Genomic DNA, 12,718 nt, shown 5'->3' with positions numbered 1-12,718 from the left:
GACATTTTCTTTTAAAATATAAGAAATATAGTATTTGTCTCTGTAAATGAATCTTATTTTAATTTAATAATACGAATATATATATATATATATATATATATATATATATATATATATATATAAACATTTGTATATAATTATATTTAAAATCATTATATTTAATATAAAAATTAATCTAAAAATTTATTAGGCATATATTGGATTGATAAACATATAGCTATTATAAGTCTCCTTAATAAACCATGATAACAATGATAGTAATAAATTGTTATAGCTTATGAAAAAAAAATTCAATCGTTACAAACAATATAAGTATATTTTCCTACAATATGGCTTTAATATAATTATTATTAAAGAAATTTTGCAATTAAAATAACTTTAGATGTCCTTTTAATATAAAACTTTGTGTTAAACCTAAAAGCTACAATTTCTAAGGTCATTTAGTTATATTTTCAGTTGTGCAATTGTAAATTTAACTGATACTTTAAAAATAAAAATAATAACTTAGGTCCGGTGATTGGGATCTCAACTACCAAATGTTGGTTCCATGGTAATATCCTAAAGCAAAAGTTTTGGCAACATGTGACATTTCTTTCTTTTGGTCCTTATTACAATGAACAATGGCCCATGTAGACCAAGAAACACAAAGGATGGGTGCATAGACTTAATGGTTTTAAAGGCATTAAAGAGTGAAGCAATTTAGCAACAAGATAAAACTCAACCCATTTTTGATGTAGAACCACAAAAGAAAATTTTAAATAATTTTTTAATGCTATTTTACTTTATAAATATGCTTCTATTATTCTCTTAATTTATGTCCAACAAGATGTGGTGCTAAAACATTTGGAGGTCATGAAGTTTGTCCTCGTTTCACTTTTTTTGGTTGCTCCCACTACTATTACCTTGCTAGACAACTACTAATCTTTTAATTACCTAGATATCACTATTGGAATTGAAGGCCAAGGATTGTGGACTAATAAATATTCTCCGTACTAAATATGGCTTGAAACTGGATTCAGCATTACCAAAATGTTGGTTTAGTTTGCCTACACTTATATGCCCATTAATTTTCTTGTCCACTATCAATGTGAGGCTTGTTCCCACACCCCAAAAAAAAAAAAAAAAAAAAAAAGGAATTGGGTAGGCATAGTTATCACTTGGCATAGCATGGGGTGATCCATCTAACTTTAGTCTGGCTCCTTTTGGCTCTACCCATGAGATCTAGTTTGTTGGGCTAGCCCATGAAAGGCTGGCTTGATTATCTCAGCTCATGGGTTTGGCTCATTACAGCTCAGTCCACCATGCTATTGGTTCTCGTATCAACGGCCATTGGGCCTCACTACTCTGATACCATGTTGAAATCAAAAGCCAATGAGTGTTGATTAATAAACAAGTAAGTCTCCATGTTGAACTAGACCTAAAACTGGGATTTCCATCACCAAAATGGCCTAAGCCATTTTAGTTTGGCTCGCCAATACTTATATGTCCTGTAACCTATGTTATTTGGACTCAGGTATGGTTGTAGGAAATGGTACATATCCGTATATCAAACTTGTGAGCTTGCTAAATAGAAAATACGAGAATATGGATGTAAATTTAGATGTGGGTGCTTAGATATGTTATGTAGATCAAAAGGGTTGAAATAATCTATCTAAAAGGGGTCAACCACAATTAATTTTGATCTATAACCATTGGATTCGCGAAATATTCAATGATTTTTTAACTTGTTTTGTACCTATCCTTTAATTCAAAATTGCATTCTCTTTCTAACTTTTTTTCTTTTTTTTTTTACCTATCCTTTAATTCAGTATGCTTTTCATTTTGAGAGATCTTTGTCACTTGAGCGTCCAACTGCATGAATATGTGTTGGACACATATTACATGTCGTGTCTTGTGTCGTGTCGACATGAGTATGGCAGGGCATAATGAAGAGTCAGAGTATTAGAGCCATTAACCATATTCCAACACCCACCAAGTGCAACAGTGTTTGGCTCAAACTTCATAGGCTCAGTTGTCACGTGGCATTGCATGAGGTGGCCCATCTAACTTGGATTTGGCTCCTCTTGACTTTGCCCTCAAGGTCTAGCTCATTGGATTAGCCGATGGATCCACCTGAGGTTGGTTCGATTAGCTTAGCTCATGCTTTTGTTGGAATATATGCCTTGTGGGAACAAGTCCCACATCGACAGTGTACAAGACAATTAAAGGGTATATATGTGTTGGCAAACTAAACAAAGATGGCTTAGGCCATTTTGGTGATGGAGATAGTGTTATCAAGGCGAAAGGCGACACTAAGGCGATAGAGTATTCTATGGCTTTAGGCGAGAGGCGAGAGGCGAGGCGAGGGCCTTTTTGAAGTAAGGCGCCATATCCTTAATTGTCAAGGCGCCATATCCTTAATTGTTTAAATTATATATATATATATATATATATATATATATATATATATATATATATATATACTTTTAAATAGTTGATAAGTAAAAAAACGTATTAAAAAGAAAAAAAATATTATTTACACTATGTTTATATCTAAAATAAGAGAAATTGAAAATAATGCATACCTGTACTTCCAGCTTAAGTATAAGATACAAGTGAAAGTATGAGACTGTAAAATTAAAATATATAGCATAAGTAAAAACACACATAATAATAAGAGATGTTAAAAAAAGAAATAGTTCATACCTGAATTTTCAGCAGATGTATATGATAAAAGTGACGCTATAAAATTATACATAATAAATAAAAAATTAGAAATAAGTCATAAGTCACATAATAGAAAATGTAAATTATAGAAGTTCAGACTTTAATACATAAAAATAAGTTGTAAGTCATAATAAACAAAATGCAAGAAGTACATAAAAAACTTATAACTAAAACTACTCATCATCAAGATTTCCAAAATCATCTTCATTTTCAACAACGGCCATCACAAATTCTTCCTCCTCTTCATCATCATCAACTTGCGAAGAGGATGCACCTCTCATTGCACGAGGCCTTCGAAATGATGGAGTTTCAACTGGTGGTGTTGATCTTGCAGCCGATCTCGATTCATAACGAGATTCAGAAACTCCAGCTGCTCTACCAACATCACCCCAGGTCAATACGTCATTCATGAAAACAAGAGAATCATCATCATCATCATCCCCATCGCCTTTTTCTAATTCACCAAGCAACCATTCATTACTCTCATCAATATTTGCCAAATCAATAGGTGTTGTGATATCCCCAAAAGTGTGTCGGCGTAGCAACGCTCTATTGTACTTCACATATACCAAATTGTCCAAGCGTTCTTGAAATAGCCGATTTCTTTTCTTACTATGAAGCTGTCATTTATTTTACAGTAACAAATAAGTTAAACTTCAAACTCAAAAGGCTCAAGATAAAATAACAAATTAAGAAATTTATATATATATATATATATATATATATATATATATATATATATATATATATATATATTACTTACATGCTCAAATACACACCAATATCTGTCGCACCCACTGGCACTCCATGTGAGACTCAACCTTCTGACAAACTTTTGTAGGTTTGGAGTTGAAGAACCATATGTTTTCCACCAAGCAGCTATTAAAACATAGAACCAATGATTGTTAAATTCATGATATAAATTAATAAATGAACAAAATGAAAAATTAATAAGAATTAAATTAATAACCTGGAGATTTTGTTGTTCTTCCTCTAATAGCTGAAGGAAAACCAAAGGTCCCTGCAGCTGCCTTGTATTTCTCAATTTCATCAAGAATCATGTCAACTTTTGCTGAATTTTTTTTCCATTTTATGAATGCACGAAAGCAATCCTGTATTGACCTCTTCATCATATTCAATTCTCATCTTATTTGGATAAAAAAATTCAGGATTTAAAAAGTATCCAGCAGCATGCAAAGGATGACGCAATTGAAGTGACCATCTCGCATCAATAATCTCAAAAATGCTCTTGTATTTCTCTTCATTGCCATTGAGTGAGTTGGCAATGGCTTCTTTAGCCCTATCCATGGCTTCATAAATATATCCCATAGCTGGTTTTTTTTCATTATCAACAAGTTGAAGCACACGAACAAGAGGACCGGAAACCTTAAGAGCATAAACAACATGATTCTAGAAGGCAGGACTCAAAACCGCCCTTTCACACTTTTTGCCTTTCACCTCTTTAGCCCCTTTACTAGTTGTCCAACTTTCCGAAGTAAACATTTTTCTAATGTTGGCTTTCTGAAGATGAATCCTTACCAGTGTAATAAAAGCAGTAGCAAATCTAGTTTGCCCTGGCCTTAGCAATTCTACTCCATTAGTAAACTTCCGTAACATATTTAGAACTCCTGAAGAGCCATATGTGAAACCAGTAAGCTCAACAGCTTTGCAGAATGTTTCTTTGAAAACACGGATCTTAAAGATATCCTCCAATATCAAATCTATACAATGGGCTGCACATGGAATCCAGTATAGATGAGAAAATTTTGCTTCCAATATTCTCCCTGTCATAAACAAGTAGAAAAATTCATTCCATTAATAATAAAAATAAAATGATTTTTTTTTAGTAATATAAAAAATTAAATAAAAATTTTACCTGCTGTAATATTATTTGATGCATTATCTGTAACAACTTGAACTACTTTTTCAGGACTAATTTTCATCAATTCTTTCTCAATCAAGCTAGCCAACAATGCCGCTGTCTTTGATTCATCACTTGCATCAACTGATTTAATAAATACACTTCCCTTTGGACTATTAGCCAAGAAATTAATCAAGGTTCTCCCTTTTCTATCCATCCATCCATCACACATCAATGTACATCCATAATTTTCCCATTCTTCTTTATGAGACTCGAGAAGATCATTTATGATTTGCACTTCTTTGTTAAGTAACCGAACTCTAACCTCATGAAAACTTGGAGGTTTCATTTCTTTCCCATAATTTCCAATTGCTCGAATCATTTCCCCAAAGCTATCATAATTCACAGCATTAAAAGCTATTCCCACATCATACATCCATCGTGCTATGGCAACACAAGCACGCTCTCTTAACTCCTTTTTAGCTGGACTATTTTCATCAATGGTAGTTTGCCTCATATTTTTTCCTATAACAGTAGGCCTAGGGGAAAAATAACAGTCAATAGGCCCTCTACTACTTTGTGGTGGTAAAACTTTTGGTTTTTTAAAAGCACTAGTACCTGTAACCTCCAGTACTTGCCTTCTTCTTTCACTGCCAATTTCTTGCATCAACTCTTCCTCTTCCTCATTTTCATCTAATCCCAGTACTTCAACATCATCAAATTCAGGTGGTCTTTCCATATTTATAATTGATTTTTGCTCTCTTTTTTTAGCAATGAATTCCTGCATTTGATTCCTTACATCTTCTGGACATTTAGGACACCGAATTACATTTTTGTAACCTCCAGCAAGATGTTGCTTGATTCTATTAATTCCTCCTTTATAAACTTTCATACAGTACATGCATTGAAGATCATTGGTATTGTTTTCACTAACTTGAATTACATGTGCACATCCTGGGTCCGTTCTTCTACTACTAGCAGAAGATCCAGATGTATTATTCTTATCACCCATTTATAATCTAACAAAAAAATTAACAAGAATAAAAAATAAATTAATTAACAACAAATTAACAATATCCAATATAAATTAAATAAGTAATTAACAAGAATAATAAGTAAAAAGTAAAACAGTAAACTAATTAACAACAAATTAACAATGCCCATATAAATTGAACAATTACTTAATAAGAACAAAAAGTAAAATCATAAATTAACAATGCCTATATAAATTAAACAATTAATTAATAAGAACAAAAAGTAAAATCATCAAATTGATAATAAATTAATAATACCATATAAAATAAACAACTAATGTCTAATTAACAAGACAAAAGTAAAACTAATTAATCTAACAACTAATTAACAATAATAAGAAGTAAAAAGTAAACTAATTAACGACAAAGTAATAATGTCCATATAAATTACACAATTACTTACTAAGAACAAAAAGAAAATAATCAAATTAATAATAAATTAATAATACCCATATAAAATAAACATCTAATATCTAATTAACAAGAAAAAAGTAAAATTAATAAAATTAAAACTAATTAACAAGAATAACAAGTAAAAGGTAAACTAATTAATAATAAATTAACAATACCCATATAAATTAAACAATTAATTAACAATAATAAGATAAAAAATTAAATTAACAATAAATTAATAATACCTATATAAAATAAATAATTAATTAACAAATAATGTCTAATTAACAAGGTAAAAAGTAAAACTAATCAAATTAACAAGAATAACAAATAAAAATTAAACTAAATACCAACAAATCAATAATACCCATATTAATTAATCAACTAATTAAACAAGAATACAAAGTAAAATAATCAATTTACCAATACCCATAAAATTTAAATAATTAATTAACAAAAATAAAATAATTAAATTAACAAATAAATAAATAATTAATAATAACTAATTAATTATAAGGAGGAGAAGGAAAAAAAAAGAAAAAATAAAAAGGGACTGCCGAAAGAAGAAGGAGAGGAGAGGGAAAAAAAAAAGAAAAAAAAAACAGAGCAGCAGGAAAGGGACGTGAGATCGAACAGAGCAACAGTAGGAAAGAATAAAAGTGGAGAGGGAGAAAAAAAAAAAAGAAAGGGACGTGAGAGAGAGAGAGATCGGAGCGGGGATAGAAGAAGAAGAAGAAGAAGAAGATAAGAGAGAGAGAGAGAGAGGGCGTACTTGTCGCCGTGAAGTCGAGGTTGAGGAGAAAAGCGTCTTCGTGAGGTTGAGGAGAAAAGTGTCTCTGCTGTCTTCGTGAGGAAGTGGAATGGCTGCATCAGGTAAGTAGATAGTAGGTTTATTGATTTTTTAATTTAAAAAAAAAAAAAAACACTTACCGTTGCTGTGAAGAGGCGTCGCCTCTCGCCTCTCCGGCCGGAGGCGTCGCCTTCTCCAAGTCTAGCTAGGCGTTCCAGTCGAGGCGACAGAGGGGCGCCTCGCCTCGCCTCGCCTGGTGCCTCGCCTCGCCTCGCCTCGCCTGGTGCCTCGCTCGCCTTTGATAACACTGGATGGAGAGCGCAATTTCAAGCCCAGCTCAACATAAAGACCTACATGTTTACTAATCCATACTTATTGGCCTTTGATTTCAACATCGGTATTAGAGCAGTGAGGTCCAATAGCTGTAGATTCAAGACCCAAAAGCATGGTGGGCTAAGTCACAACGAGCCAGACCTATGGGCTAAGCTAGTCAAGTTAGACTCAAGTGGATTCATGGGCTAGCTGAGTGAGCTAGACCTTAAGGGTAAAGTCAAAAGGAGCCAAACCCAAGTTTGATGGGCAACCCCATGCAATGTGAGGGGGACTGTTGGAATATATGGCTTGTGGGAATAAGTCGTACATCGACAATATACAAGAAAATTAAGGGCATATAAATGTTGGTAAATCAAACCAAACCAAAATGGCTTAGGTGATGGAGGGCATTGTTTCAAGCCCAGTTTAGCATGAAGACCTACCTGTTTATTAATCTACACTTCTTGGCTATGGATCTCAACAATCACGTATTGCGCAACAATATGTGATAACTTAACAGGATGCATTGCGTGGACATTATTGCAAAACAATATGTGAGAAATGAACTAAGGTTCATGGAAGAGAATTAATTTCCAACTTTTTATTACTATAAAGAAAGTTTGGAACTTCAAACTTGACATTTGCATTACACCTAACTTCAAATGAATCTAGATACTTGAATTTATTTATATACATGTAATTCTAGTCTTTTATATTGGACTATATTCTAGTAGTTGAGACAAGGCCTCACAACTTCAGCTTGTATTTTGTGTTGATCCTCCTCGTATATTTGTAAAACTTATAAAGCTGTAGTAATTTTTTTATCTATCTGAACATACCCTTGGACAAATTCCTCTTCTATTTGCTATAGTTTCAACTTTAAGCTATATCCACCTGCCCACTTCCCGGCACACTTGTTTTTAGGTGTGCCATTTATACGACCGACTTTTCTTCCCCTTTACTACTTCTGCAGGTGGTGGAGAACTGTATGCTTGGGGATCCAACGAAAATGGTTGCCTTGGTGTCGGGTATGTACAAGGGTTTCAGTTTTGACTAAGGGATCAGTAACACATTTATTTTCTAATTATTTATTTATTTTTTTTTGGTTAGCAGTTCTACTAACGCCTTTCATTTACCAGAAAGAGTTGAAGGTCCTTTTTCAAGATCTCCGGTTGAAAAGGTTTGCACATTATGTTATGTTTTCTTGAACTAATATCTTGTAAGCATGATAATATACACTATAATATGGAGACTGACTTGAAGGGCCTATATGTTGCTGTTGATGCTCTGTTTCTAAATGTTCATTTTGCTTTCAACATGATTATTAGACTAAAGGAAGGGAAAAGAAGGGTGGAATGGGGGTCAAACCAGAAATATGGGCATTTAAATAGTCATAGCTATCTTGCTGTAGGAAGTGTATGTCACAGAATCCGTGTTAGGGTTTTGCTTTAGAGAATAAGAAGAAAGGAGATGAGAAAATAGAAGAAATAGGGATGAGAAGTAGAGAGAGAGAGAATTATAAAGAGAGAAGGAATTGTTGTGTTATTGAATTCTTCAAACCCCCCAACCCCCTCCCCAATCAGTTACAATGCTCCCTATTTATACAACATTTCCTCCTATACAATCAGTTACAAATTACAATGCTCCCTGTTTATACAATATATTCTACTATACATTTCCACAGCTCCTGTTCTTCTTATTATCATGACAGTTTACAGTGATAGTTGAGCATTTTTGTCCCATCAACATATTCTTTTTCACCAGATTCAGCTTAACTTTTCTGTATAACAAATGTGCACTGACAGGTCTCCTGTGGTTGGAAGCACACAGCTGCAATTTCTGGTAAGAATATATTTTGTCAAAATTTGAATTTGATTATGGTGTTTCATATCTAGCATTATTTGAGTTACTACCAGCATCTTCTCAGACCTATTGGCAAAACTAAATTGCCTATATATATCTGTTTGCAGTTGCACATGTATCTGTATTCTTTATTCAAAATTCACACCCCCAACCTCTAGACCATGATATCATAGTGTTAATTCTATTCTAAATCCATCATTAAATATCTCCTACTTCAAACAGTATCAGATTGTAACCCCTCAGTTGTGCTTCTAGAAGAATTGTATATCAGTGTATAGGTTTCTGTTAGGGTGTTGGAACCCTAAGATAGCAATTGGAAGGAATAAGAATAATTGCAAGAAAATGAAGAGAGAAAGGTTCAGAAGAGACTAGAGGAGAATTAGAAAGTAGAGAAAGAAGAGAGATTATTTCGTAAAGAAATTCTGGAATTAATTTACAAGAATGTTTCTCTGAGTTATAGCAGACTGCCAGCTGAGTAACTACTCCTAAGCTACTGTCAAGTAGGTTTACAACAGAATAACTGCTCCTAACAACCTACCCAACTTTATTTCCCTCATTTTTATATTTATTCCTTCAGACTTGCCAACTTGACTCATCTATTGGTTCTGCTTTCTATGAATAAATTATTCTAGCAGTCACTTAACTTTTGAGGATTATTTCATTTCAATCACTCAATTTTAATTTGTTAAAATAATATTACTCAACTTTATTTTATATTCAAAAAAGTCACTTTGACCTGTTATAGTAAGTTTCCTAATTGCCAAAATGAAATTACCATTTTACCCCCTCTCTTCCTTTTCTTTCTCCATTTATCTGATTTATCTTTCTGTTTGAATCAATATAAAAATTAATAAAAAGTTAAAACTAACCACCAAAATACGAGCTACTTTTAAAAAATAACAATTTTGCTGAATAAGATTATGAAAATTTTTAAATATTAAATTAAAAATTATTGATTAATTTGATTAAAAACTGTGACGTTTAATATTTAATTGTGTTTATTTGTTGGTTGCTGCTTCTGCCCCAATGAAGCCTTCATATGGGCCCGATTGGAGTTTTTAATTTTTTGAATATACTTTTTAAATTATAAGTTTTAATTATATATATATATATATATATATATATATATATTTAGATAATATAACTGAATTTAAGAATATTGGCCCTCAATATTTATTCTTTACAACTTTTTTTCATAATACTTTTTTATTTATTATAATTTATTATGTTAATGGGGATTGTAAAAAAAATTTGAATTCCAATTCAATTTTCTATAAAGTTGTATTATATGATTTATAGAGTTATTAGTTTAAATACACAATTTAATCAAAGCCAAATACTCAATATATATATATAAAGGCTAAAGATAAAATTTTTGTAGTTAATAATTCAAATGCTTTACTACGAAAGTGTGATAAGTTAGCAAGGGAATGAGAGAAAAGGACAAGGGGGATATCTAAGATGACGTAGAGGGATAGTATCAAATGATTACAAGATTTTATTATTGTTGAGAATTTGGTGTCCAACAGAGCTGAATGGCAAAAAAGAAAAATGATCCATATAACCGTCCCCAATTAGTTTTAGATTAAGGCATAGTTGTTGTTGTTATTGTTATATATATATATATATATATATATATATATATATATATATATATACATGTTATTTCCACATCATGCAGTATCTGTAACCATATTTATGCTTCTTGCACTTATTTATTTAGCAGCATAAATTGGCCAACTTAAAATTGATTGTATTTTATGAATCAAATGGCTCAGGAGGAGAACTCAGCGATAACAATTTTTTTTAGGCCCTTTTTCCCCCATTTTGTTCGATTGATTGACTTTTTTTAGAAGTATTTGATCTTTTGTATTGTGGCATGAACTTCTGTTGCATAATATTGAAATATTTCCTTTTGACATCAAATAATCTTTGTTTAATCGACATTCAGAAGGCAACATCTACACCTGGGGTTGGGGAGGTTCTCATGGATCATTTTCTGAAGATGGGCATTCTTCTGGCGGACAATTGGTTTGTTTCCTGTTCCTCTTGAAGTGTACCATAAAGTTGTTTTGTGCAATTAGTTACAAGTGGTGCTTGAAATTGTTGCTCAATCAATACTTTGTAATAATAATCGCGTTTCTTTGGGGAATAGTTTCTTCTAAAAAAAGGTTTGATCATTCTTGGAGTATTAACCTATGCCATCACTTATCTGAGTCCATATTTACCAATGCTTTATATTTGTACAACTATGTGATGGCATCGTACCAAATTTTGGTGTAGGCATGTCATGAAATCCAACAATTCTGTTTAATGTACAAGGAAGCTTGCAGCTGCTATAACAAGCAAGTTGTAACTCAGATTTAGAACATCATTCATTAATTCTGCATGCTTAGTATCTCATTATTCAGAAGGAAAAGATTTTAAACAGGTTCTGTGTTTTGTGGAAAATTGATTTCTCTGCATCTCACGTTGATGCAATTTGTTTAATATTGAGTGCATCTGGTGCATATGCATCCTTGTTCACAATGATTTGGAGTCCATTCTCCATAATTCATGGGAAAACTGCTTTCTCCAGATGTAATTTTATAATTTGCCCTATGTTAAAGTGCATCCTTTATTTATTTATTTGTTTGTTTGTTTTTATACCGAGTTGAAGAGAGAGAGAGGAGGGGGGGGGGGGTTCAGCGTATAGAGACATACGGAGGCTCTAGTTAGACAAGTAGAGTACATTAGGTTAGAGGATAGAAAGAAAAAAAGGGGTAGACCTAAATTGACTTGGAGGATAATGGTACAACATGACTTAGAAGCATTACACATTTTTAATTATTTTTAAAAAAAAAATAGAGAGTGGAGAAAGCGAATCCATATAGCCGACTCCAAATTTTTGGGATAAAGGCTTAATTGAGTTGAGTTGGAGTTGAGTTTGTTTTTATATCAGTAAGTGCATTTTTTTATTCTTTTTTAAGATTCAATGCTCCTTTTATTTTTGAATTAGCATTTGCATACAGGGCCATGGGAGTGATGTCGACTACGGGAATCCCACAATGGTCACATTTGAAAAGAATGTGAAAGCTCTGCAAGTGTCTTGTGGATTCAATCACACAGGTGCCATACTTGAGAGCGCTGAAACTTAGGCCAGTCTCTTCTTTTGTGCATGCGTGTCTCTTTGATTTATAAAGACAACTTAATGTTGCATTTTTTTTTTGTATGTATTTTCTAATAAATTTATATTATATGGATATATGTGATAAAAGGTTCAATAATATACAATACAAGTAGTGTTGAATGTTATATATTAACTTTTGACCATTAAGATCTTATTTTGTATAAATGAATTCTATTATATTCTACATTTTTAACCCATGGAATTGTTTAATCTTGAGTCAAATTTCATTAAAATTAATGAAATTTGCAAATGACTCTACACTAGCAATAAATGCTTGATTTACTGGTAAATCAACATCCATGGCAAAAAGCTGTGTAGTACATGTACTATATTGTTGAATAAGGAAATAATTTGCAGAAATCAAAGTTCAAATAACCAAAAAAGACTCCCATAATAAATGACTTGGGCAGTGTGAGTTGACAAAAACACAGAAATGTTAGCGTCTGATATCCTTGCCAAAGTAAATACTTCAGGATTGTATTATAATTTATGGTTTAACTTTTCTGAATTTAATTCAGTCTTTTAATCTAATTGTGACAAATGTTAAATGTTTGGTAATTTTTTATGACAAATATTAAATATTTGATATT

At 32.1% G+C, this 12,718-nt stretch overlaps 1 protein-coding gene across 8 annotated transcripts in view; it reads left to right on the top strand.

Annotated features, from left to right (window-relative positions):
- LOC110632365 (ultraviolet-B receptor UVR8) overlaps positions 1 to 12,293 on the top strand; it is a 31,372-nt gene extending 19,079 nt beyond the window's left edge. For 2 of the 8 annotated variants that reach the window (XM_021780573.2, XM_021780575.2), the window contains 5 exons: positions 8,070 to 8,124; positions 8,210 to 8,276; positions 8,902 to 8,938; positions 10,914 to 10,990; positions 11,958 to 12,293. In XM_021780573.2, the coding sequence (XP_021636265.2) occupies positions 8,070 to 8,124; positions 8,210 to 8,276; positions 8,902 to 8,938; positions 10,914 to 10,990; positions 11,958 to 12,096 (375 nt within the window). In that variant the 3' untranslated portion in view covers positions 12,097 to 12,293. Of the gene's footprint in view, positions 1 to 8,069; positions 8,125 to 8,209; positions 8,277 to 8,901; positions 8,939 to 10,910; positions 10,991 to 11,957 lie in introns of all 8 variants that reach the window. The other 6 variants (XM_021780577.2, XM_021780569.2, XM_021780572.2 and 3 more) reach the window with 3 other exon arrangements.
- The last annotated feature ends 425 nt before the right edge of the window (positions 12,294 to 12,718 follow it).

Source organism: Hevea brasiliensis, chromosome 18 (assembly GCF_030052815.1).
Source record: "Hevea brasiliensis isolate MT/VB/25A 57/8 chromosome 18, ASM3005281v1, whole genome shotgun sequence".
NCBI classification, from domain to species: Eukaryota; Viridiplantae; Streptophyta; class Magnoliopsida; order Malpighiales; family Euphorbiaceae; genus Hevea; species Hevea brasiliensis.
The sequence above is the reverse complement of the archived record's forward strand: the minus strand, read 5'-3'. Positions and strand labels throughout refer to the sequence as shown.